The 27,690-nt window shown below is 32.8% G+C and overlaps 1 protein-coding gene across 2 annotated transcripts; it reads left to right on the top strand.

Moving 5' to 3' along the window:
• The first annotated feature begins 4,385 nt into the window (after positions 1–4,385).
• On the top strand, positions 4,386–16,944 carry LOC129898605 (probable 2-carboxy-D-arabinitol-1-phosphatase). Of its 2 annotated transcripts, none has more exons than XM_055973200.1 (9): positions 4,386–4,839; positions 12,975–13,080; positions 13,271–13,487; positions 13,575–13,693; positions 14,274–14,372; positions 15,566–15,619; positions 15,706–15,804; positions 15,895–16,002; positions 16,299–16,944. In XM_055973200.1, the coding sequence occupies exons 1-9, from the start codon at positions 4,448–4,450 to the stop codon at positions 16,671–16,673; spliced, it is 1,569 nt and encodes a 522-aa protein (XP_055829175.1). In that variant the 5' UTR covers positions 4,386–4,447; the 3' UTR covers positions 16,674–16,944. The 2 variants fall into 2 exon arrangements, with proteins under 2 accessions (XP_055829175.1, XP_055829173.1); XM_055973198.1 differs by having other exon boundaries at positions 12,957–13,080.
• The last annotated feature ends 10,746 nt before the right edge of the window (positions 16,945–27,690 follow it).

Genomic DNA, 27,690 nt, shown 5'->3' with positions numbered 1-27,690 from the left:
CTGCAGGTGTTTTAAGGTTGATGAGGTTAGATGTGTTGTTAGCAGATGAGGAGGGAGAGAGCGATAGGGATCGATGAGATTCTAGTGGACTTTTGGAAGAGCACTGATAAGGCAGGTTTGGAGTGCTTGACTAAGTTGTTTAATGTTATTTTAAAGATTGCTAAGATGTTTGATGAATTGAGGTGGAGTACTATGGTTCCATTGTACAAGAATTAGGGTGATATCCAAAACTGTAATAAATATAGGGTATCAAACTACTAAGCCACATTATGAAGATTAGGGAGAGAATGACGGAGATGAGGGTGAGGAGAGGAGTGTCAATCTTAGAGAACCAGTTTGGATTCATGCAAGGACAGTCGACTGCTGAAGCAATCCATCTTATGCGGATATTGATGGAGAAATTTAGAGAAAGAAAAAGGGATCTCTATATGGTGTTCATTGACCTTGAAAAGGCTTATGACAAAGTTCCTAAGGATGTTCTCTAGAGGTGTCTTGATACTAAAGGTGTCCCGATGGTGTATATTAGGGCGATAAAGGACATGTATGTTGGAGCCAAAACTCGGATTAGGACGGTGAGATGTGACTCAGAGCATTTTCCTGTTGAGGTAGGACTACACTAGGGATTGGTGTTGAGCCTTTTTCTTTTTGCCTTGGTGATGGATGAGCTGACATAGTCTATTCAAGAGGAGGTTCCATGGTGTATGCTATCTGCGGACGATATAGTTTTGATTGATGAGACTCGGGACAGAGTTAATGATAGATTGGAGGTTTGAAGACAAACGCTGGAGTCTAAAGGGTTCAAATTGAGCTGGACCAAAACAGAATACTTGGAGTACAAATTTAGTGTTGCGATGGATGAAGAGGGTAGGGAAGTGAGGCCTGCCACCCAACCTATCCAAGACAGAAAACTTTAAATATCTTGGATCCATCATCTAGAGTAGTGGGGACATCGATGATGATGTCACGCATCGCACTGGGGCAGTATAGTTGAAATGGAGGCTAGCCTCTAGAGTCCTGTATGATAAGAAGGTACCGCCTAAACTTAAAGGTAAGTTCTACAGAATGGTTGTTAGACCAGCGTTGTTATATGGAGTGGAGTGCTGGCCAATAAAGAACTCTTATGTTCAGAAGATACATATTGCGGAGATGAGGATGCTGAGATGAATGTGTGGACCACTAGGAGTGATAAGATCAGGAATGAGATTATTCGGGAAAAGGTGAGAGTGACATCCGTGGTCGAAAAGATGAGAGAAGCGAGATTGAGATGGTTTGGGCATGTGCAAAGGAGGGGTGTCAACGCCCCAGTTAGGAGGTACGGCCGGTTGGATTTGGGGCTATGCGGAGGGGTAGGGGTAGATCGAAAAAGTATTGGAGAGAGGTGATTAGACAAGATACGACGATACTCCATATCATCGAGGACATAACCTTAGATAGAAAAGAGTGGAGGTCTTAAATTAGGGTAGAAGGCTAGTAGGGGTAGAATGGTGTCTTACCGTGTGTCGGTTTAGGGTGGTCATAGGTCTAAGCGTGCCTTTATAGTTGTGTTGCTATAGCCTTTGATTATTGCAATACTTTGCTATAGTTATTGTTCTTGTCTTATAAATTTTGCATTACATTTTATTTTTATTTTTATTTTTATTTATATTTATATTTTTACTTTATTTTTTTTCTTTTTTCTTTATGCTATATATATTGTTTTTTTTCTCTCGTACTTGGAACTGTGACTTTCGAGTCGAGGGTCTTTCAGAAACAGCCTCTCTATCTTTATAAGGTAGTGGTAAGGTCTGCGTACATCCTACCCTCTCTAGACCTCACTTGTGAGATTCCACTTGATAATCGGGGCATAGATAAATATTATTTTATAAATAGAATTATAATGTAAATTAAGGCATATAAATTCTAGAAAATACATTGAGCAAGGCCCAAGGGTACTAGATTCAGTGTGTTAATGTGAACTTAATTATTATTATTATTATTATTATTATTATTATTATTATTATGTGTTAATAATATATTATTTTCCCAAGTCTTAGATTAATCAATATTTATTAGGTTCGGTATTATATTAATTTTTCACGGTACATGTATTTTTGTCAGATTATTAAAAAAAACAGAAGGTGGTTAAGAGTTGTTAATTGTTGTTGAAATTTCCTTAGCAGACACAAGTATTGTTTGGTTACTTTGCAGTTTCCTTTCCTTTTCTTGGATCATTCTTTTAATGTAGAGGCTCTTTAACATACTATTATAAAAATGTTTTGAAACGTGTCCAATGGGTCAAAAATAACATAAAATTTCAACTACGCTTTGGATCAAATTGACTTGGACACAACTTCTAGGAGGCTATGAGCTTGCTTAGTTTTTTAATTGACAATTGTTTTTTTCTCAAAAATCTAAGCAGTTTCCTTTTTCTTAGTATAAGTTAACACTTAAAAGTTTAGGGAGCACGTGGAAATTGCCTCTTTAAGTTTCAAGAAGTCATAAGAATTTTCTTATAATCTTGTCACTTATTTCCACCGTCTTAAAATAAGTGTCAATTTTTAGCAATATATATATATATATATATATACAACAACAATAATTCAGTAAAATCCCACAACATGGGGTTAATATATATATATATATATATATATTTCAAAATAAGTATCACATTAGAATTTGAAGACAAAAATAGAAATTGTTTCAACTATATTCTTATATTAAAGAACCACTTCTTCTATATAGTGCTCAATTTTAAAAAGAAAAAAAAACATGGAACAAATAAGGATAATTTAGGGTGTGTTTCGATTGACTTATTTTAAGTTGCTTATGAGCTAAAAGTTCTCATTTTTGTTCTTTTTGGCATGAAAGTTGGTACTCAAAACACCTTTTGTCCTTCTTAAATACCTCCAAAAATAAAATAAAAAATAAAAAATCAAAAGCTAGTTAAAACAAGACAATCCAAACACCTTCTAATGGAATATATTTTCTCCTAAACTTTATACTTTTCTTAATGGACATGAAATGAGCTAAGGGTGTACGTGCTTGGTACCAATGATAATATTTTTCATAAAATATATTTTCTTAGTTGATTTCTTACTTATTTTTCAGTGTTTAGTAAGTAAGTAAAAAAATATTATCTCAAGAGCACGTATATATAATCTAATAAAACACTATAAAAGTGAAAGGGGATGGGAAATGGGGCCTCGGTGTGGTTGGAGTGGAATAGTCGAGGGAAAGGGGTAGAAGGGATTAGGTAAGTGGAAAGATAGGTATTGTTTAAATAATTTATTTTTTTTGCTTCCATTAAGAAAAATCATTTTCCCATTTATTAAGAAGCTTGAGAAAATTTTATTCAATCAAACAAAACATATTTCAAAACATAAATGATAGGTACGCAAGTTGCCCATTATCATGTCACATAGTTTTAGCTGTAAAATTAAATTAGATTTTGAAGTGTGTGCATGCAGGTGGAATTTAGAGATAAGATAGGCAGTCTGATCCTTAAAAGAGAGCATTTAATTAAATTAAATATGGGAGTGTGTATGTGAGAGGTGGGGTTTGGGTTGGGGTACAACATTATTTCATACAAAATGGTCTGAACGCGATTGTAATTAGAAAATGTTACTGTTCATAACTATAATTATGCTTAATAGAATTATTTTACCTTGTAAAAGGGGTAGGTGAAATCACGATTTAATAACAATGATAACATAGAATGGTACTACTAGAAAGTATCATTTACTCAATTCAGAATATTCTACATCAATTACTAATAGTAGTTGGAAATCTTCACATGATAGCTAATAGCGGCGGAGCTAGGCACGCTCGAGGGTTCATGAAAAATTATATTATTTATATATGATTAAAAATATTTTTATATATATATATAATAAATATTGAACTTCATTTAATTTTTTTCGGATATTTACTTTTTTATATTTTAAATTTCTTTAACGTAAATTTTGATTTCACCACTAATAATTAATTTTAAAAACAGAAAAAGGTGAAATATATTCCCACACCACAAAAATTATTGGGTGTTTATTGTTTATGAAGGTGGATGTATATGGACATCCCCTCCACAATAGACACATTTGAAGTATAGATTTGTAAAAAGCTATCCCAAATTTTTGCAGGTAAATAAGAACATAGATGATTTGTAGCAACACCGATTCATTTGATTCTAACTATTAACGAAAAATAAAATTAGAAATTTGATGGCACATTTGAAATTTCTTTTTTAAAATAAAAAATAAACAGTCCATTATGAAAATAAAACTAAAATAAAAAATAGAGGAATAAAATTAACACGTGTCGGGCTAACATCCTTTGTTGCTATAGTTGATTTTATCGAATCAAACCAAACGGTAACCACATAAATAAATACTAAAAATTCCACTGTCTTTTAGCGCCAAAAATATAACCATTTTCAGAAAAAAGAAGAAAAAAAATCGAAGAAATTTTCAGTATGTACTCCATAGCTGCAAGCTCTTTCTTCAACCAAACCCACCATTTATTCACCCAAAAACCACCCAAGAATTTGCCTTTACACAATCCAAACAGACCCTTATTTGCAATGGTACGGTCTTCTTCAAGTGTTGCTCAAGAAATCGATAAATCATCATCGGAAGAGGAGAAAGAGGGGCGGAAGGAATTACTGGGTTTAAAGGGTTTGGAATTTCCGGCGATAAAGGTGGCGAAAAGGGTTGTGCTGGTGAGGCACGGGCAAAGCACGTGGAATGCAGAGGGTCGGATCCAGGGAAGCTCCGATTTCTCAGTTCTTACCTCTAAAGGAGAATCTCAAGCTGAAACTTCTCGACAAATGCTTATTGATGACTCCTTCGATATCTGTTTTTCAAGGTTTTATTCCTAATTTTTCTTTTATTTTCCCTCTTAAATTGATTCGTGAGAGATTTATGTTTATTTTGCGAAATTTACAATTGAAGTACTTTAGGGGTTGGGATAGGATTACAACTTCCATAACGCAGCCTTAATGGGATAGAAATGTTGTTTCCGATTGACCCTCGACAATCCTCCTCCTTTATCTGGGCTTGGGACCGGCATTCCGGCAATGTGACCGAGCTCACACAAGCGAGTTATGGTTCCAGTCGCGTCAAGTCCCTGAAATGATCATGAAGAGATGAAAATAAGTTCTTTCTTCACTTAGTAATTTTAGTGTTTCAAAGTTTCAATATTTTCTGAGCACTCAAATGGAAATCCTGATAGGCATTAGGATATTTAATGAATAATACAGCATTGGTTTTTCTTTAAGTTGCAAGAACATCTTCTGTCTTCGAACAGTAATTTGCTAGTGTAAAAGGTTTTCTTGACTTGGGAAAGAATCAGTAGCCCCTTCATTTGTTAGGAACCTTGGTTTTCTTTGACACTGAGAGAACTTTTTCTGATTTTGAGTAGCTCAAAATCAATTTGTTGATTTTTGGTTGCAACTTAAGGTAATTGAATATGTCGCAACTACAAAGGCGAAGTATGTTGATTCTGAAGCATGGACATTTCTAGAAGGACAATTTGGTGGTTGTCCATGTCTAGTAAAACGATAGTTGTTTAGAAATTGAAAAAAAATTGAGACTTGAATGTAATGATACATAGTATGTGTGGTTTTGGGATTCTTATAGTTTCTATTAAATAACAATTGAAACTTTTTGGGTTGCTTGACCAGTGTTAACTTTTGGTACGTCATGTCTGAAGACATGTATCTTGACTTTTTAGTTTTGTGAAGGTGTCTACTTGATGTGATGATTAATAACCTTGGAAAATGGGACATAATAGATAAAAGGTATCCAGAACCGAATCAGCAGCTTTGCTTTGTTAAAGGTACATTTCGTTGTCTTTATTGACTTAGAGCACAATCCTTACCATCCAACCTGACATCACATTCGAACTCTCTTCTCGTAATCTCCGTTCGATTTTTCTAGGGTTATTCCAGCTCTTCTCTTACACAACGTTACCGGTTTGATTGGTTTCCTGGTCTTATTCTTGCTTTCTTAGTTACAAAGTCTTGTCTAATGGATAGATAGAGTTGCTTACTTCAAAGTGCGTGTATATCAAATACATTTCCTTGAAACTATAGATGCTGAAATTTTAATTACAACAGCCAAATATAGTCCTCCGCAGCCATTTCTAATGAAGATGAGGCATAGACAGGGTTCAAAAGGAACAAGGGAGGAAGTTGATACTCAATTAAGTATGAAATTGCACCTCTATCACAATAGACTGATCATACTTATTTAGTATCATGCAAACATATAGTTTTACGTAGGGCTTTTGGTACGTGCAGATATGCTTTTTAAGTGGACCTAACTCATACGTAAGACGGCACTAGTGCAAATGTACTTTTTGGTGTATTTCCTTTGTCGTGCTACACCTTCAGGAGATTGTTTTGTTTGTTCTACATTTATGGGTTGGGTGGGGGTCTTAACTGCAAACATTTACTTTATTTCAGGGATCCATCTTCTCCATTTTTCTCCTTTTGAGGTGAAGTGGAGTGATAGAAACAAGAAATTCCTTTTAGAGGAGAAAGTGTGAAGCTTCATATTGAGTCCCAATACCAGAGTGCACAAACAAAGCTATTCACGAAAATAATTTTCTATCTTTCATCTCAAAGAAAAAACAAAAGAGAAAGAAAGAAAGGAAGTAAACAAAAAAACAAAAATATAATTTCTTGTCATACTAATCGGGCTTTTATTTCAGGCTCACTTATAAAACTAGACAAGGACGATAAGCTCGAGCACTCCAGTATTCAAAACTCAGCTTGAGTCTTGACTTGGCTTCTTTACGACTCACCTCTCAGCAAGGGTGATTCTTTTCAGTATGTGACAGTGACCCAGAACTGAATTTGGGTAATGCATGTTTAGGAAACAGAAATGTTAAAATTCAATGCTATACATTCATTCATAGATGAATTATGGAAGAACACATGAATTCTCCATTGAACACAGAAAACTTTACAGAGGAATTGAGAGAAACTGATGCATTACATTGAGAAGACTAACTACTCTATTCAGCTAGTAGCTATCTATTTATATACAACTCAATTCTGTACATACACCACTATTCAGTCCAGGTTCATAGTGGGAATTATCTAACTGAATTATAACAAACCTCTAACTAACTACTTAATCTAATCAGCTGACTTGGCATGACTCTCAACACTAACTGGCAGTAGCCTAACTGACTCCAAGTCAGCTATTGGCAATCTCTTTATTATACTCTCTAATAGCCCCCCTCAAGCTAGGAGGTATGAAGATATTCTTCAGTCCTAGCTTGGAAATAAGATAGGAATGCTGATGTCTCCCCAATCCTTTAGTGAATATATCAGCGGGTAGTTCAGAAGAACACAAGTAATGTATGATCACAAGACCTTTCAACACCTTTTCTCTAATGAAATGACAATCAATGTCAATATGCTTTGTCCTTTCATGGAACACTGGATTATCAGCGATCTGGATAGCGGCTTTGCTGTCACCGTGCAAAGGGATAGGTAGAAGTTAAAGACAGCTCCAATGATTTGAACAAACCAATGACCCAAATAACTTCTGCAACAGTTGAGGCAAGACTTCTATACTCTGCCTCAGCTGAACTCCTGGAAATGGTTGATTGTTTCTTAGATTTCCAGGATATTGGTGAATTTCCATACATAACCAAGTAACCAGTAATGGACCTCCTAGTGTTGATACAGGAACCCCAATCTGCATCACAATAAGCTTGCAAAGAACCACTGTTTTGTGCTGCCATCAACACTCCAAGTCCTGGTGATTGTTTAACATATTTTACTATCCTAATAGCAGCATTCATGTGGGAAGTTTTAGGAGCCTGCATGAATTGACTTAGACTCTGAGCTGCATAGGATATGTCTGGCCTTATAATGGTCAGATATAATAGTCTTCCAATCAGTCTTTGATATTCACCAGGATCAGGTAAAAGAGAATCAGAATCATCTCCAGTCAGCCTGTCAAACTCAGTTGTAGTAAGCTTTTGATGCATCGTTTCTTTGATGCATCAAAATCCCTTCTGAACTTCTAGCAAACTCAATGCCTAAGAAGTATCTGAGACTTCCCAAATCTTTTATCTTAAAATTATCTTTCAGGACTTGTTTTGCCTCATCTATCAGCTGTTTACTACTGCCTGTTACAAGAAGATCATCCACATATATCAGTATCACTACCATGTCACTTCCAGTTTTCTTGATCTTGAGGGAATAGTCAAGATGACTTTGTTGAAATCCTGCTGCAAGCAAGGCATTAGTCAACTTAACATTCCATTGTCTAGAAGCCTGCTTAAGTCCATAGAGTGACTTAATCAGCTTGCAAACTTTGGTGTCACTTCTCCTGTCTGCTTGAAATCCTTGTGGCAACTCCATGTACACTTCTTCTGTCAAATCACCTTGCAGAAAAGCATTATAGACATCCATTTGTTGAATGTCCCAACCTCTTGTTGCTGCAATGGACAACACTGTCCTTACTGTGACCATCTTGACAATTGGAGAAAATGTCTCTTGATAGTCCAAACCCTCCTGATTGTACCCTTTTGCTACTAATCGAGCTTTAAACCTTTCAACCTGTCCATCAGCTTTGTATTTGATCTTGTATACCCACTTGCATCCAATAGCCTTCTTCCCATGAGGCAATGTAACAAGTTCCCAAGTTTTATTATCCTCTGGTGCTTGTATCTCTTCCTTCATAGCCTGAACCCACCTATCATCTCTCATAGCTTGATGTTATGTATTTGGTTCTACTTCTACTGAAGAATTAGCAATATAACACTGGTATGCCTTTGAAAGACAGTTATAATCAACACTGTCAGAAATGGAGTATAAACAACTGGATTGCTTGGTTCTTCCTGTGATAACAAAATCCTTTTGCCAAATAGGGGCTTTAGTTGATCTCCTCTGTATATTATGTGGCATTTCATTAGAAGGATTCATCAAATCTTCTTCCACTCCTGGTACAATCAGTAATGAGTCGACCTCTGCTACATTTGGTACTTCCTTATGTGTTTCATCAGTGTTCCCATTCATTGTAGGCTGAGTTGTTGGCATATCCTCCATTGACCAAGTATCAGCTTCTATGTTTGATAAGTTAGGAGCTGGAATCATGATTCCAGTCCTATCATCCTGCAAAGTGCCTGTAGATGGAATCTGAAATGGAAAAATAGTTTCAGTAAAAACTACATGCTTACTGATGAACATGCTATGATGTTCAAGATCATGTAGCTTGTAGCCCTTCTGTGTAGTTCCATATCCCATTAAAACTGATCTAGTTTCCCTTGGACCAAATTTATCAGTCTTGTGTATTATTGTGGCATGACACAAACAACATATAATTCTCATATAGGATAGGTCAGGCTTTCGGAAACAACCGTCCTACCTTGGTAGGAGTCAGGTCTGCGTACACTATACCCTCCCCAGACCCCACGGTGTGGGATTTCACTGGGTCGTTGTTGTTGTTGTTGTTGTTGTAGGATAGGTCAGGCTGTCTTCCAAATATCACTTCAAAAGGAGTAGCATTCTGCAGAACAGATAGAGGTACTCTATTGATGATATACACAGCTGCAAGTATACATTCTCCCCAGAACCTGATTGGCAAATGTCCTTGAAATCTGATTGCTCTAGCTGTCTCTAGAATGTGTCTATGTTTTCTTTCAACCACACCATTTTGTTGAGGTGTGTGTGGACAAGTTCATGCACTATCCCATGATTCTTAAACAATTCATCACATTGAAAAACTCTCTTCCATTATCTGACCTGAAAATCTTGATGTGTGACCCAAACTGTGTTGTAATCATCAAAATAAATTGCTTCAATATTGTAGAAACATCAGATTTAAGATGCAACAAAAACACCCAAGTCCATCTAGAGTGATCATCAGCTAGTGTAAGAAAATACCTCATGTTATTATATGTTGCAGCTGTATAGGGTCCCCATACATCCAAATGAACTAAATCAAAACACTTAGCACTCCTATTGCTACTAGTTTTAAAAGGAACTCTGATTCTTATTATTTCTAAACAACCCTATCTTCCTAATCACATTCATAGGTACATGCTCCAACCTCTGATACCAAGTTTGTCACGACCCAAAATGGGCCATGAGTGGCACTCACACTTAACCTTCTAGGTGGGAGAACCAATGATACAAACCCCAACTAATAAATATGACAATAACGCGGAAGCTCAAATAAATACGTTTTTCCCAAAATCTGAAAGTCATCACATGAAGGACATCTAAATTCTAAAACTAAGTCTCGAATTATCAAACACCAAATAAATAAATAACATAATGTATCCGAAAACTAAGGACACCATGTCATGACAAGAGATTCCATCGCCAGCTAGAAGGATAGCTCACCCTGAAATCTTATGAACTGGAGACTGACTAGAGCTGAGGTCGAGTCAAAGTCGGTGGAACACTCGCTGCACCCCATAAAATAAAACAAGAAAAGATACAAATAGGGGTCAGTACAGGACAACATGTACTGAGTAGGTATCATCGGCCGACTCAAAATAGAAATCAATATGCAATAAGTAATAGCGGGAAATCAACCGTAACACTTAACAGGTGGCAACCAACAAGATCAAGATCAAGTGACAACACAATGAACAATTTCATAACCAATCAACAATATTAAGATCACACATGAGGACTCAAGCCTTCATATCACACTCTTTTGGAAAATGAGTTATTGAAGATTGGGTAGTATTAAGTCATTTTAATTTGTTTTCCTTTAATATTACTGTGCCGGAATGTGACACCCGATCCAAATATACCGTGTCGGAACGTTACACCCGATCCAAATATATCATGTCGGAACGTGACACCCGATCCAAATATATCGTGTCGGAACGTGACACCTGATCCAAATATACCGTATCGGAACGTGACACCCAATCCAAATATAATTAATTTATCATTCTTCATGATTACATTCCACTTCATTAACAATATTTCATCAAGCCTTCTGTATTCAAGGCACCATTTTTGATAGGGCAAGTTCAAGATTATGGATTTCATGGCCTCTAGATTTCAGATCAATCACAACAACATATCAATCATCCAAACCACGACAATTAAATGTGTAGTAAACTTCACACATTACTCAATGAATATCAATCACTATTAAGAGTCTACCTATGATATAGAATAAAAACATAACCTACCTCAACCGAAGAACCGAAGTAAAGCAAGCTAATTCACCAATGTCTTTCCCCTTCTTCAATGCCTCAGACCAATCTCAATCTATCAAATATATAATATTTATAAGTAAACTAATCCGTAAACACCAATATTATATATATGTTTAACCTAGCCCCAATAACTCACTCAATTCTATAAACACGTTCCTAATCTTGATGCCACTTAACTCCCATATTTTATGAATTTTAAAAATAGAGTTAAACCTCAATTAAATTAAATAATCACTTTAAAACTTGAGCCTCTTGTAACGCTTCCGAATGATCAAAATATGTTCAAATACATAATCTTCATAAGAATACGAATCCAATGACACTCATATAGCTATATTTATTTTCGAATAAAAAAATTGGGTCAAAAAGTCATCCCGAGTCATTGAAGTCAAATCTGAAATTTTCTTTCTGATTATGTTCACTCATGATAAAATAAATTCACATGTCAAATTTCAGCTAAAACGGATCGTTATTCGACCCCCAAATCAAGATTTTATGTAAAGAACCCTAGGGTCATATTTCCTTATTTTAACATTATTTCTCCACCAATATACCCTAAAAATATGTTCATAATCGCATAAAAATTTAATGAAAAGGATGAGAATAATTATCTTGACGCTTTGGAATGAAAATCCTTATTTTTCTCTTCTCCTTTATTTTTCTTTTCCCCTTTTTTTTCTTTCTTCCTCCGTATTTTTTTCCCCAGTTTCTGCGTTTGTTTTCGTCGTTATGCCGCCGTTACATCTGATGGCTTAATGCCGTCAGATTTTATATTTATATATATATATATATATATTTTTTCTTTTATTATTATTTATTTTCTACTCAATTATGTATCAAAATTAATAAATTCTATCCTTTTTTTTTAATAATTGGTATAGAGTGTTAAATAAATTATCAACTTAGCCCACTAATTAAATTAGTTATTTAAATTTATCCCTCAACTAAATAACTATGGTTATCGAATAGTCCAAAGTACTCATAAAAAAATACGGAATGAGTCTTTTATGAAATAAAAAGCTCTATTTCTCAAAACGACATAATGGGTCATTACACAAATACTACCATCATTACATCCTTTTGTTGCTATCAGTGATCTTGTTTCTTGTACTTGATGCTGCTGTAATGTCTTTAGCCAATATAAGCCCTCCTTTTTACCAATCTCCTCCACTTTTCCAGTGAAGAGATCCTGAAGGAGGAAAAAATCAGGAAAAAACAAAGCACAACATTTCAATTCCCTTGTCAATTTAGATATTGACAAAAGATTGTATTTGAAAGTTGGTATACACAATACATCCTTAACTACATCACCTCCTGGTAGTTGAGAGTACTCTAGACTGTCATGTCTTCGAAGAGCAGGAAACATGTCAGCCCCTTGTGAGATTTTAGGCGTCCTGCATAATGTTTTCATTCATAGCAGTGAAAACATAATCTGCTCTTTTAGTGTCGGTATTCTTCACTTTTCTACTGGCAACCTTTTATTCAGAGGAGCGTTCTTGTATCTGTTTGTGCAGGTAAACTCCCTGCAAAGGAACAAGGAAAGACCAATTTCTTAAAGAAATAGATAAGGGAAAAGTAAATTCCAGATTAACTGCAGCATCTGCATTTTGAAGCTTATCCTTTATCTTAAATGCTGGAGAGAAGTTAAAGGGTTTCCAGTAGTCTGTTCTTAATAATCCGTGACCGTAAACTGCATGATAATTTCAGTTTTAGCTGATGCATGTAGAGAAAAAGAGTCTCTTGCTATTTATTTTATGTTTCCAAAATGATTGACAGAGGTGGCCTGCATGTTCCAGTCCACTGCGTCGCTCGAAGAGGACAGCTGAGATAATATGGGGTGTTCGTGAAGAGGAGATCATTACTGATTCTGACATGAGGGAAATTGACCTATACTCATTCCAAGTCAGTTGTTGTTTACACCTCTTCTCTGTTTTTTCCTCTTGGACTTGAAATCTATGAATATGGCAACAAGATGGCAAAATTTTTCTTGTTGTCTGTTTGCATGTGGACCACTCATGCTTCAATGTGACTGACAGGACTATGCGTCCGAATCTAATGGTATTCCTGTTGTGGAAACATATGTCTGCTCTAGGGCCTCCTGAAATATGAAGGAAAAGCTAAATATGGTGAAGCTTTTCGTCAATGGCAAATAGATGCACCAAATTTCATTATTGACGGTCATTATCCAGTGAGAGAGTTGTGGGCTCGTGCTAAAAGCTGCTGGGATAAAATCTTGGTCCATGAAAGCAAGTCTGTTCTAGTAGTTGCTCATAATGCAGTTAATCAGGCTCTCGTTGCAACAGCCCTTGGTATACTTAAATCATAGTTTAATTTAAGGTTTCTAACATCTGCTAGCACTCTGATCCTATCTTTTATATTTGTTTCACTATCATCAGGATTAGGAACCGAGTACTTCAGGATTCTACTTCAGAGCAATTGTGGGGTTAGTGTGCTGGACTTCACTCCACAACCTGAGGGCGGAACCCCAAATATCTGCCTTAATCGTTTAAATCAGGTATCCAGTCTGGTAACGCTTTGACTTAATCTTAGGTATTAAATGATTATTTATAAAGATATCTAGAAAAAGGAAAATTTTCTGCTAGTTATCTTCGTTGTAACATGAAGATTGATGATCTGAAAAACTGCTGGCTTAGACAAGGAAATTCAGCCTAAAATATCTTACTTTCAGAAAGTTTCTAATGCTGTAATAACATTCATTTATATACAATGATTGGTCCCGCCTTCTCTTTGGATGTAAGAATGTACAACAACAACAACGATCATGCCTCGAATCATAAGCTAGTTTGCGCTGCTAAATATTAATCCTCACTACCCATATTGCTCCATTAGACTCGTCCTAATCCCATATTCTAATTAGGCTCTCAACTCTAGTGGCTGTCAGATTTCATTTGATTGTTAGATAATCATTGTCAACACAGGACTTGTGGGTTCAATTATCTTTTCATTCGTTTTGTTTTTCAACTACTTGATGCATTTTTGTTCTTTATGGCTTTATCTGGAGTTTGGACTTCAAGACTCTGGTTTGTCGTATATCTGATTATCTCTGTGCTGTGACTTAATTTTGGATAATGCAGACCCCAGGATCGCCAGTAGCTGGGGGAAGTTCTGCAGGCAGAAAAACGAGTAAGCGGATCGTACTTGTTTGCCATGGAGTGTCAGGGACTGACCTGGAGGTATGCAGTAGGCAATGAACAAATCATTCTATATTGTCAATAAACAGACATATTAGACTCCTTGATTTCATAGCTGTGGCATAAAAAGGTAGTCAATGAGACTAGGACCCAGAAATAGCAGCTAATGCTCGGGAATTTTTTTTCTTATGTGAGAACAGAGCAAAGTTGAAACCATGGATATTCCTTTTGATCCCTATTGAAGTATGAATGTGCAAATCTCTCGTATAATTTCTGGTCAAAGACTAGTTTGAGTTCTACACATTCATTCGGTTCTAGGATTTTGGCCTTCAGCTGATAGAAGAACCTTATCTATCCATTCTATCGTACTCTCATGAGATCATTCTTGAAGATACCACCTTTATACACAATTGATGAATGAATAAATTTATATGTAGGCTATATTCTAACCATTCCAATGACCTTTACTTGAGATCACATAAATTTCTAGACACGGAGATGTGCTTGTCGGGCTGTGAAAATACTAGAGATTCTTTCGTTCACCTTTGCAATGTCTTGAGGAACTCCTACTCGCAATGGACTGCAGTTTCCTCCCTAATCAATAAAAAATTATGGTTTCCCCTTTTAACTTCATGAAATTTAGTTATCTTAGAAGTACTTCCAGAATTACAAATAACTGTACTTTTTAGCTTATGGTGAGAGATATGGATGACCCAAGGATTTTATGTCTGCAGATCATATTTCTGCCTGAGGATTTCAACATCTGTTTAAATGAAATCCTATCTTGGACGATAAAGCAGTCATTTATCAACCTGAGCATAAACAAAGAGAAGGATGATATAGGATGTCAGAGGTCACTTTCACACTGAATAAGTAAAACAAAAAAAAATGTGTTGGTTGGCTGATCTTGGATGTGTCACTGATGCTTCTAAATGGTTATCCTCAGAGACATAGGAAATTGAGATTGGGGCTTATGCACCTTATGAATGTTTCCCTGCCTGGTAAACTTGACTTTCCATTCGTAGATTAGGCATGGAGGTAAAGGAGTACTCAGGCATGTTGTCATCTACTGTATAAATTCTGATTTGTCCTCTCCTTAGTTTTCAGGTTTTTAGCCCCAATTCCGTTTAGCCATATTGGCAAGCTGTTCAAATTGCTCATCGTCTTTTGAGTATTCTTATCTGTTGCTTTGACCATTATCTTCTCTTTTCTCATGGAAGTTGAAACTTGTACAGAGTAGTATGCCATATACTGGAAATGGCCCCTTGAACATGCTTGGAAATATTCAGGTAAGATGGTTCTCCTTTCTATAGTAGCATTCAGCTTCATATCGGGGGTGTGACTACCCTACAGGATTTATTAAAATGGATGATAGGCTCAGAAGATAGCAGAGTTGCTTCTTGATCTGAAAGTGAATACCATAGTCAGTGGAACAAAAATGGCATCTGTAGAGACAGCTGACACAATCACCAAAGTATGACCACTCAGATAGTATGTTGATTGACATTCTTTTATACAAAGAGCATTAGTTTCTTAACACAAAAATTTATACTGAATTTTATAGGTTCAAGAAGCTGCTGACTGCCTTGGAGCTGACTGTATCCCACGCTGTGTGGAAACGATGCAGATACCAGATCTAGATGTTGAAAGTATTCTTACACAATCAAAGAAGGCAAGAACATGTTACTGATTTCTTAAACTGAAACAAGTTGATGAATTTACTTAGAGGTTGCATGCAAAACATTCTTAAGATGATCATTTTCCAAAAAAAAAAAAAACATTCTTAAGATGAAAATATAAGGATGCGTGGAGATTGGAAAATTTAAATTTCTGAAGCCAAAGTCAGTAAAATATTCTTCTTGATTTGCTCTGACTAAATCCTGCATAAGATGGTGTTTCAACTTGTATTATTTCTCGCATTCTAGTTTGAAATATTTTCTGATTTTCATACTTTAATTTACTCTGCAGGATGCATCTGGATTGCAAAATGTTTCATCTGGTTGGTTAAATAGATTGGAAGACGACGTCACAACATCTTTATGGGACCAATCTGGGAAAGCATGGAAACATCTATTGTATGAACTATCAAAAGGATCTGACCAAGACAATGTAGTCATTGCTGTTGGCCATCCTGCACTTCATATCGCGATGATGGGACACTGTCTAAATCTGACAAAGGAATGGTTGGGATCGTTTCATCTCAATGCAGGAAGCATTAGTGTTATTGATTTTCCTGATGGACCCTCGGGGAGAGGAGTTATCCGTTGCATAAACTACACAGCGCATCTAGGAAGATGGTCAATTCCTATTACTAGATCAACGCAAGCGGATGAAGAATATTGAAATGTGAATGTACATACATAGTTATGGAACTAAGACAATGTTAATTAACATTACAGTTCAGAAATATGTCAGCTGAATATATATTGCTGATAAATGGAAATGAGATTTCCAGTTTCTTCAAGTCCAAAGCCATGTAATAGCTTGATTTTTATGCCAATTTTACAAGCATTGAGCTATTGATCTATTACTGCTTGAACCAAAAACAAGAAAGCGAATGAAAGATACAAAGGTAAGAGTTAAAAGAAGAGCCTACTTTGGCATTTATTTTCCAGTGTTCTTTTCTGAAGTGATGTATAGGCATATTTGAGATATAAATAGCATATCTTTATATTTGAATATTTAAATGAAGTTGAAGTGTTTAAATTTGTGAAAGACAAAATTCCAGTAGAAGTGTGTCAAATACTGAGTCATTCTGAAGTTAGAAATAGTATATTATGTTCATATCCATTTACATTTGTATAGTTGTTGACATTACAATTAAATTCATTAATTATCTATCAACATGTGAATGTTATAGAAATTTTGCCAATATCATTAGTAAATAAAAAAAGACTCCCTACAAAAAAGAACCAAGAGGAATTTTCACTTACTTGAATCCAAGTAGCAATTTTTCCAAAAAAAAATAATAACTTCTCTATCAATTGAGCAACAATTTTTTTATTATATACTTCAATTGACCTAACACAAAAACAAAGAAAAAAAGAAGGTACTTACTTCCAAGCAAGGATTACATTAATTAGAATTCTATTTGTTGGAGCTCTTATCTAACGTGCAATGATCTCAACTCAAAAGTCATACAAGTTAAAAACTAAAAGAATCAGCTTAAGATATTGTTAACTTATTTATTTTAGAAAGTCAAATATACTCCCTTTGTTTTAATTTTATTTCTTTGATTTTGACTTGACACAAAATTTAAAAAAATAAAAAATACTTTTGAATCTTATAATCTTAAGCTAAAGTAGGTAGATTGTATCAAAATGTCCTTGTGTATTTGCCAAAAAAAAGAGTGATTCTTTTTTAAATCGATTAAAAAAAAATAAGACAATAAATTGAAACGAGAGGATTAACATAACCTAGTTAACTTTTTTAACTAGATGATACGAACAATTGAGCCTGCAAAGTAAGGATCAAGGAATTTAAAGGTGTTATTTGTTTTCCTTTAAATAAGTATCAATTCGACGACTTCTAAGAAACTTATAGATTGTTTTTTTTTAACTCAACTTTCTTCCATAATATTATAATTTCTGACTTTGGAGAAACATTAATGGTGATGCAGAAAGTGTGTATTTTATTATTTGACTTTTTTGTAATTTTTTTCTTCTTTCTTTTATTTTGTAAGAGAAGGAAAAATAATAATAAAAAGTATGGCACAAGAGTAGGACTTCACATGTTGCCAGTAGATGAGATGTCCGTTTAGTAATTTTCTCTGTGTATCTTTAAATTAAATTTCATTTTTTACAAGTTCATATAAGTAGAAAAAATTATAAAATAAAAAGACAAGTCTATGTACATGCACGAAGACTTATTTTTTTTATTAGTCAATTTAATAAAACCTTTCGTACATGAAAAAGAAAGAACACCTCTTGAGAATTAAACTTTTCGAAATATATTAATTATAATGAAGTCAGTAGAGCAACTAGAACATAAAAATACCAAACAAATTATTATTTTGTTTCTCCTTAAATAGTTGTTAAGTCATGTCAAATGTTGAGTTAGCAAATTGAAAATTGCGGGTCTTCTGTTTTTTTGTTACTCCACCACAAAACATGTTTCATCTAAGATGGCTTAATTTGCTCACAAGAAAATATAACAACTAATTAAATATAATTAAGCAAATTCTTGTTAACTGAACAATTAAGCTACTTGCTGGATTAATTCTTCAATTCCTACTTCCTCCCTAACTAGTTCTTCTATAAAATAAAAAAAATCGGAATTTAGTATGTGAAATTTATGTCGATTATTCATTTTTGAGATATTTGTTTAGTAAATGACTCTCTTTATTTCTCTTGCAATTTATGGACTTTTTAGACCATGTATGATCTAAAATCTTGTAAGTAACATCAAATGTCTAATATATTTTGTCTATAGGGTTGAATTAAATAGTATATTAGCAAACTTATTAGTGAATTTAAGAAATAATAACGAAATTTAAACATAATTATCTAGAAGGTTCATTATCAAGGATTATATTTGCATAAATTTAAAAAATAATAACGAAATTTACATTGTTAACGTAGGTAAGTTAAATTAAACCTTGAAAGGAATGGGTTTTTAAGCATGCCACTGACTACTTAGTGATAAATACCTATCCAATTGATTAATTAAATACTAGTAATATTTTTCTTGGGGTCTGAGAGAATATCTCGATATGCTGTAAGGTAAAAGTGAAGGAATTTCCTTTAGTGTATGATCTTCATTATTCTATTAATTAATTTTTCATTGAATTGCTTCCACGTTCTAGAGTAGTTTAATTTCTACCTTACACAAATGGAGTGCTCTTGTAGGACACACAACCTTTTTTGTCTCTCTTTATTATTATTATTATTATTATTATAAAAAAGTATTATGGAAGTTAGATTTAGGAATGGAGCTAAAAGGTTATGTATGGATTCTATATTTTATTAAAATTTCACTTTAACACGCATAAAGATTAAATTTAAAATTTAATTGCTAATACCTAGTAACGTCTTCTTTGAATTTGTAATTCATAGAATTTAAATTTCGATTCTGCCTCATCTCAAAATCCATCATTTTGATAGCAATCCACTATGAAAAGAAAGTCTATAAGTAGCAGGTTGATAGGGTTGATCAAGCCCTACATTTGCAGCGTTTTAACCACGAAGAAAATAAGTTAATTAGACTAATTAAATATTTAAGTTGGGATTTCACAAAAGTAAAACATGTGCACTCAACAAATACTTTAATTTTCAAACACATGGAGTTTATTGATAGCGACAAATGTTTTTAGTGTTTGGCTGCCTAACAAAATGGGATTGTAATTGGAAATAAAAGCACAAGTTAATTAAATAATATTAGTATAGTCCTTTTATTTTCTCACCAAAACTTTGAGGACTATCTTCTTGAAACAAAAAAAAAATAGTTGTTAGTGGAAGATCCAAGGAATACTAGACTATATACAATGGATAGCTACAAATTTGTGGACCACGTGACAAGTGATTTAATAACTGAAATTTGACTTTGATCATGAATTGATTTTTTCTTCTTCTTGTTCCACTTTCAAACTAATTCCTGAGACACATTTTCTTTTGTTTGAGTCGATTTCTTATGTTATTTTGAATTACGATATGATTTTGTATTGATGGATTTATTGAAGAATGCCATGAAAAAGAAATGAATGATTTCCTTAATATGATTTGGGTGATATTTTTTTGTGAGATTACAGATCCAAAATTCATCTTTTTACGAGAATTCACTTTTCAATTAGACGAAACTTTATCACTATTTTTTTTCCTCTCTTTTTGGAGGGGGGAAGAGGGTGGGGCCACATTACTCATTAGTGTAACTAAGTTCTTTGAAGAAGTATTCCCAGTTTGGGTTTTGTTAGAATCAAAGCATTTTATTCTTTCTTTTGTCCTTTCCAAATATACAAAAATCATGTCGTTTTGGACCTTCAGTTTGAGTATCTGTTCAACTACATATTCCTAACGTTAAATTTTTTTTCTAATTTTGACAAAAAAATACGTGACAAATTCAGAATTAAATAACTCAATTCTAATTTTAAATAACCAATTTTCTTTTTTAAAAAAACATCTGTTAATATAACTCATGTAATAGGGGTATATATATTTGGCCCTTTTCCGTTTAACATATTTAAAATTTGTTAAAGCTTTCGTTTTGGCGAAGAATTTCTTTTCTTTTTCCAACCGCTTGTGTTAATTCACTCCCTTTCAGATAATTTATATATATATAAATTAAATAGATTCATGGGGGTTACAAAAAGAAGAATTTAATGTTCCTTCTCCCACCTGCAACTGCATGAATTATGAATTTATGCGTGCCAATACATAAGAAAGACTACTTATTCCGCTCCATATCACAATAAAGATTAACATAAAAATAACAAAAACAGTTACAGTAAATGTAAATGAAAAAAAGAGAGAGAACAAAAAGGGATAAAGAAGATGAAAATAACTCAAGCCGATTCCTTTATTTAGTTTCTAAATTATCAGTCTCAAATTAATTGTCGTGTTTTTTACATACCCTTTCAAAAAACATTAATTATAAGGATTTTTTGATATTCATCCTCATTTTTGTCTTAAGATATAATCAATGTTCATGAAATATTTACTCTACTACTTAAAGTTTTATAGTTTTCAGGAACAATTGCTACTAAGGATAAAATGAGAAAACAACAACAACAACAAACACATTATAATCCCACAATGTAGGGTCTGGGGAGGGTAGAGTGTACGCAGACCTAACCCCCACCTTGAAAGGTAGGACGGCTGTTTCCGAAAGACCCTCGGCCTTAAGGATAAAATGAGAAAAATATTAATTAATATTGTTAAGTACTTCTAAAATAATAAATAATTTAAAATAATTATATTACTTTGTCCGTCTATTTTTACTTGTTTAATTTTAACTTGGCAAATCTCTTAAAGAGCAATAAATAAAATGTCAATTTTACTATATCATTTTTTGAATATAATAAATTCAATGTTTTAGCAAATGACTAAAGTTAAAAATAAGGATAAACTAGGAACCACGTAATTAAGTATTTCTTGATTTTCTAAACAGAACAAGTAAAAATACATATTTATTTTTTAATATAAAGAACAACTAAAAATGAATAAAGCAAAGAGTATAATTTAGATAAATATGTTCTTATTATTAAGGCTATGAAATTATCTTACGTAAAAGCCCTATAAAAACTTTAAAAGACAAGTAATAACGATGAATATTTTGTCTACATCAGCGCGATTGAGTAGATGTTTTTTCCACATTAGCTAGCTTGACAATGTCTCGTATTTAAACTACTTGTTTTAATCGAATAGAGTTATTTGAGCGCAACTTTGTAAAGTATGTGGTGTCCAATTTATATTAGAAAATCATTTATAACAAAAAAAAAATTGTAGAACAAAATCTTTTGCAGAAATAATAAACAACAAAGTTTCTAGCAAGTTTCCAAAATTAGAAATTAAAACAAATAATGAAAACATAATCTGTCAGAAAAATAGAAACAATATTAAAAAAAAGAAGAAAATTGAATCCATTAAATACATAGTTGTGTCCTTAAGAAAATTATTCTCCTCAAATATCCAAGGTCAATGGAATATATTTTTTCAAATAGAACAATCATACTCACCAATGTATAGATACCTAAACCACTATGTCAACGAACCACTCAACATCACTAAAATATATTAGAATTTATTTATGTAGAATAAGAAATAGTTCAAAAAAATTATTATTTAAAAATAAAAGAAAAATCTTCTATTTATAGACAATAAAAAATAATGTGAACCAGTACGTGCCTAATAAAAAAGTTAAAAGTGACAATTTTAACAAAAGTCACAACTAGTCGCTACCCTTTGTGGAAAATGCCGCTCATCTATATTGGTTGATCTTTGTATTCTATTCCTTTAGTTTACTTGACTTTCACCGTTGAAATTTTCCCTACAAAGACCTAATCACGAACTTTGTTGTGTACAAGAAATTTACACTTCATGATTAAAATTATTATTAAACTATTCGAAATAGCTTATATATATTTTTTAAAATTATTTTTAAAATTAAATATACTTATATTGTTATCAAAAGGGATCACAAATACTTTTTAATTTAATAGTTCGCTGTTTAAGCTGATATGATAGTGCCATATGAAAAAAAATATCTACATGAACGATCACGTCAGCCTCTCTCCCTCTTCCTCTTTAACCCATTTTTTATAATTATATTTTTTTTTTCTAAATTTTCTACACCACCACATTATACCCTCCATCCACAACCCCACCCACTTTTTTTAATTATTAATTATTATTTTTTAAAATTTTTCACAACACCACATACCCCAACACACACACCCCCGAATTTTTTTTAAAAAAAATAATTTTTTTCAGGAAGTGGGTATAGAGAATCAAAAATGAAAACTATTCAATATTTTTTTTTGGAGGGGTAGTGGGGTATCAATTGTGGAGGAAGGGGCCGTGAGGTAAAAAATAAAATAAAAATTCAATCTACTTCATATTTAATTTACCTTTTATAAAAAAAAATAAAAAATTTGAGTGATTAAAAATTTAAAATTTTGGAGGGAATGGTGGGATGTGTGAGGGGTGTCATGGGGATGCGTGGTGTAAATATCCATAAAAATAACTTTTAAAATTTTTTTTAAGATTTTTTTTTTGGGGTGAGGACGTGGGGCTGAGTATGTGGTGGTGTAGAAAATTCAAAAAAAAAATTAAACTTTTAAAAAATTCGGGTGGGGGAGGGGGGGCGTTGTTGGGGTATGTGGTGTTGTGTAGAAAAATAAAAATTAATAATTAAAAAAAGCAGGTGGGATTGTGGAGGAAGGGGGTAATGTGGTGGTGTAGAAAATTTAGAAAAAATTAAAATTATAAAAAATGGGTCAAAATACCCCTAAACTAAAGAGGAAGAGGGAGAAAGGCTAACGTGACCGTTTATGTGGATATTTTTTTTCATGTCGCACTGTCACATCAGTTTAAATGACCAACAGTTAAGTGAAGGGGTATTTGTGATCTCCTTTAATAACGACAAGGATATATTTAATTCTAAAAATAATTAAAAAATATACATGAACTATTTTGAATAGTTCAAAAGTAATTTTGATCATTTTCCGTTCTCTATCCAATTTTCCGTTCTGTATCCAATGGTACAACTTTTCTTTTTCTTTTGAGATGCAATTTTCTTTTCTTCATATATACGCACAAGTCAAAATTAAAAAAAAAAAAAAAAAAAGTGAACAGTCTTATCATATTATTGTATCCTAAGAATCATTCAATGATCGTCCAAATTCTTAGTAAGCAAACTGTTGATATTCCAGAAACTGACAATTTATTGCTTTTGAATCTAATCGTGTTTGTCTATATTTCTATATTTATTGGCTTGATATAAATATAAGATGTGAATATATTTAAGAATGATTAAAATTTAATATATATTGTATAAAAAGAAAGTTTTGATCTATTACAAAATATAATTTTTCATATATTTGTTGGAATCGAATAGTAGTGGCGTATGGATGCTAACGATCAGAAATTTTGAACGATGATAAATCAAACAATAAAAATAAAAATACTAAAAGAAAGATATATTCTCTGTCTATTTTTACTTGTCCACTATACGAAAAATTAGTGTTCAACAATACTTGTCCAATTTATGAAATCAATAGATGATTTTAACTTAACTTCTAATTTACCATTATCATTAATTAGTAGTCATTTCTCTATTATATTTTTCAAAACATTGTATTCATTATATTCAACGAGTGATATGATAAAATTATCCTTCTATTTATAGTTTCTTAAGAATTGTACAAAGTAAATAGTAAGCAAATATTATTGGACGGAGGGAGTAATATTTAACATGATTTGATACCTACCTATGAGAAAATCAATATAAAAGAACGCATAAAAATTAATGAGAGAAAAATTTCCTCTTTTATAAGACTCTTTTAACGATTACATCATCAATTCTATTGTGTTATTGTACGAGGGAGAAAATAAATTTAATTCATATGTCCAAAACTTTCCTTAAAAAAAGGGTTAATCAAAATGAAAATTTTATATTTTCCTTTAGGGAAGTAAAAAAAATCAACATGGTAGCTTTTTTTTGAACGTCCTTTAAGAAAAGATAAAATTCAAATATGGTAAAACAAATCAGGCCAAATCTTAACAATATTCTTTATAATTTTTTGATGAGATGTATTTTACTGAATATATTAGTCAATCATTATTCCTAAAATTAAAATACAAGAGAGTTGACCACTAATATGCAACTTCTCCCACATTTCCACTTTCATCCATCTTAATTACTCCACTACTAATCTATGGTCCTTAAATTAATTAATTTTTACGTTATTTTCTTAGTGTATCTCAGATGAACTGGCAAAAGAGAATACATAAATTAATATGGTCCTTAAATTAATTAATTTATCTTAGAGTTTCTTGCTTTCTTCAGTTCCCTCTCTCCCTTCTCCTAACACTTTGTTGGATGGTTGTTACCCATTCCATTGTATTATGTTATATTATTAGCTTAAATATAATATTTATTTTGATTGTTACTTAAATTTTATTATATCGTATGATTTAAATTTACTATAAGAAAAGTCTCATTTTGCATAACAATTCATTTAGTGTGATCGGGTTGTTATCTTAATTTTTTTTCTCATTTTATTTTTACATAATATTTAATAATCATATTTTATCTTTTACCTTATATTTTTATAATAGCTCTACCGCATATCCTTTTTTTCTTATAAATGTATCATTCAAATTATAAATATATGGTATTATATAATGATGAAGAATAATACAATATATTCAAACATTATATTCATTAAAATAAGGTGAAATCCATCGGTGGCCCCTTAAAATTGGCACCAACTTTCACTTAAACACCTAAATCAGCAGATGTTTATTTTAGACACCTTATGTAAGGGCCGAATGTGTCATCTTGACACTTTTTACACAGTTGGCACCTCACGTGTTTTCCATCCATCTTAGGCGCGTAGAAGCTGTTTTTTAATCTGATGTGGCATCATACTTGGCCTATAACAGTAATATCTCTCCCATCTATGTATTTATACCTTTTCTTTTTCAATTTTGCCCTAATTCTTAGCTTCTTTCTCTGATTTGAAAACAAAATTCAGTTTTCTCTCTTCTTCTTTGTTTTTCTCTCTTTCATGTCAAGCTTCTCCTACACTTCCATATCGAGCTTCTCCTACTCTTTCAGGACCTCTTTGGATGAATGTCGATATTGTAAATATGGTAATGAAGCACTATTAAAGACTTCTTGGACCCAACTAAATCCAGGTCGTAGATTTTTTACTTGTAAACTTTCATAGGTAAACTAATTCTTTATTTTTCTTAAAGTTAATTATATAGTTAATTGTGGGTTTCTAAATTTTTTTTTCTGATTGATTTCGTAGAAAATGGGTGGCTGTGATTTTTTTTACTAGTATGAAGATCAACACCCTCCTCAAACAAATAAGGTAATTTGGGATTTGTTGGAGAAAGTCAAGGCTTTTGATGAAAAAATAAATCGAGCAAGAAATATATTTATTGTTGGTGTCAGCGCTACTGGGTTGGTAATGTTTGGAATATGGAGATTGAAGCCTAATTGTTAAAAGAAGAAATTATCAAGCTACACATCTTTTATTATCAATACAATATGTTATGTATCAACCACAATTCAGTTGAAAACTAATACAACAATCTTCAATGTATCAACCCTTAATCTGTCGAATGGTTATGTATCAGCTATTCTTATGTATCAGATTCGAATTTAAGAGGAAAGTTTATGTATCAGATTCTCATGGATCAAGATTTATTGCTTCTGATACATCTACAACCTATATCAATACAAGGTTACAATCCTCAAAAGTGTTTATTACGTTACATAGCAAAAGTATTCAAAGCTAGTTCTACTTCTTCTTTTCGTTTGCCATTTGTTGCAACTGGGAAGTAGTGACAACATCTCTATTTTTCCATCTCGAGCCTCTAGGCTTAAAACCAAGGTCTATGCCTATTGAACTTGCATCCTTAAAATTTGAACCTGTTGGTAGAATTCTTTGATTTGAAGTTCCTGGCTATTTTTACAGAAAAAGAGAAACCAAAATTAGTAAGTAAGCTACACTTGTGAAGATTAGTATGTAACCAAAGGAGAAAATAACATACATTGAGTATTTGAGTTCTACTTGCACTTGTGAATATGCCAAATCCAACATTACTTGATCCATATAAACATAAAAGTCATCACCATCTATTAAGTCTTTCACATAGTCTAACAATTGAATATCAAAAATAACTTGGATAAATTCATTGTTAATTTATTTTGATAGTAAAAACCCTTCACATTTGTGTACCCAAGGTCTTTAATGTATGAAAGAAACTCGACAAGGCTAAAATGATCTTTATCAATGGCAACGACAAATACATTTATTTCTCCTCTGTAAGTAGGGTTAGGGTCTGCAATAGCATCACCCCCATGATGAAAACATGTCAATATATAGTCGTCCATATCTCAAAAAAAAGACCCCAACACAAGGAAATACCCAAAAGCCCCTTACTTTATCAGTGCAATTTTCAAAAAAAAATCTAGTTACAAAATGCTAAAAGAGAGTGGAAACAACCAAAACATACACCTCCTTCTTCAACAAATGAAGCATCCAAACACAAGAAGTAGTTGATAGAAATGTCAAAAAGCCTGGATTGAAGTTCATCCTTGCAATCTCCAGCACTTGATTTCAACCTTTAAACCTGGAAATTGGCAACATAAATTAACATAACAGATAGTACTAACTATGAATTGAATGAAAATCAAGAAAAATTGAACTTTCATATTCTTACCTAGGGTTTTGATCGGTGAACTGAAGAAGATGGGTTTTTGAACTGAAGAGAAAATGGAGTTGAAGATCAACTTTTGAGCATTTAAATTTAAAGCTAATATGACGTGCAAAGAAGACAGAGTTGGCATGATATAATTGGTCAACTAATCCATATGGACGAAATTGTAATACACGCGCTTGAATCCAACAACAGATTATTTAAAAATTGTCAAGATGACACATTCGACCCTTACATAAGGTGTCTAAAATGAACATCTCCTAATTTAGGCGTTTAAGTGAAAGTTGGTGCCAACTTTAAGGAGCAATCAATGAATTTCGTCTTAAAATAATAATATAATATATAAGTTGCAAATTTTAAGGTGAGAGAGAGAAACAGAGAATCATATTTAATATTCCTACCTTACATGGGTTGTCAGTAAAGAGGATTTATAGTTCCTTCTTCCTTTTAAATTTCCCAATTTGAATAAAATT

The sequence above is a fragment of the Solanum dulcamara genome, chromosome 8, assembly GCF_947179165.1.
Source record: "Solanum dulcamara chromosome 8, daSolDulc1.2, whole genome shotgun sequence".
Classification (NCBI taxonomy): domain Eukaryota; kingdom Viridiplantae; phylum Streptophyta; class Magnoliopsida; order Solanales; family Solanaceae; genus Solanum; species Solanum dulcamara.
Note: the sequence above shows the minus strand (reverse complement) of the source record. Positions and strands in the feature narration are given on the sequence as shown.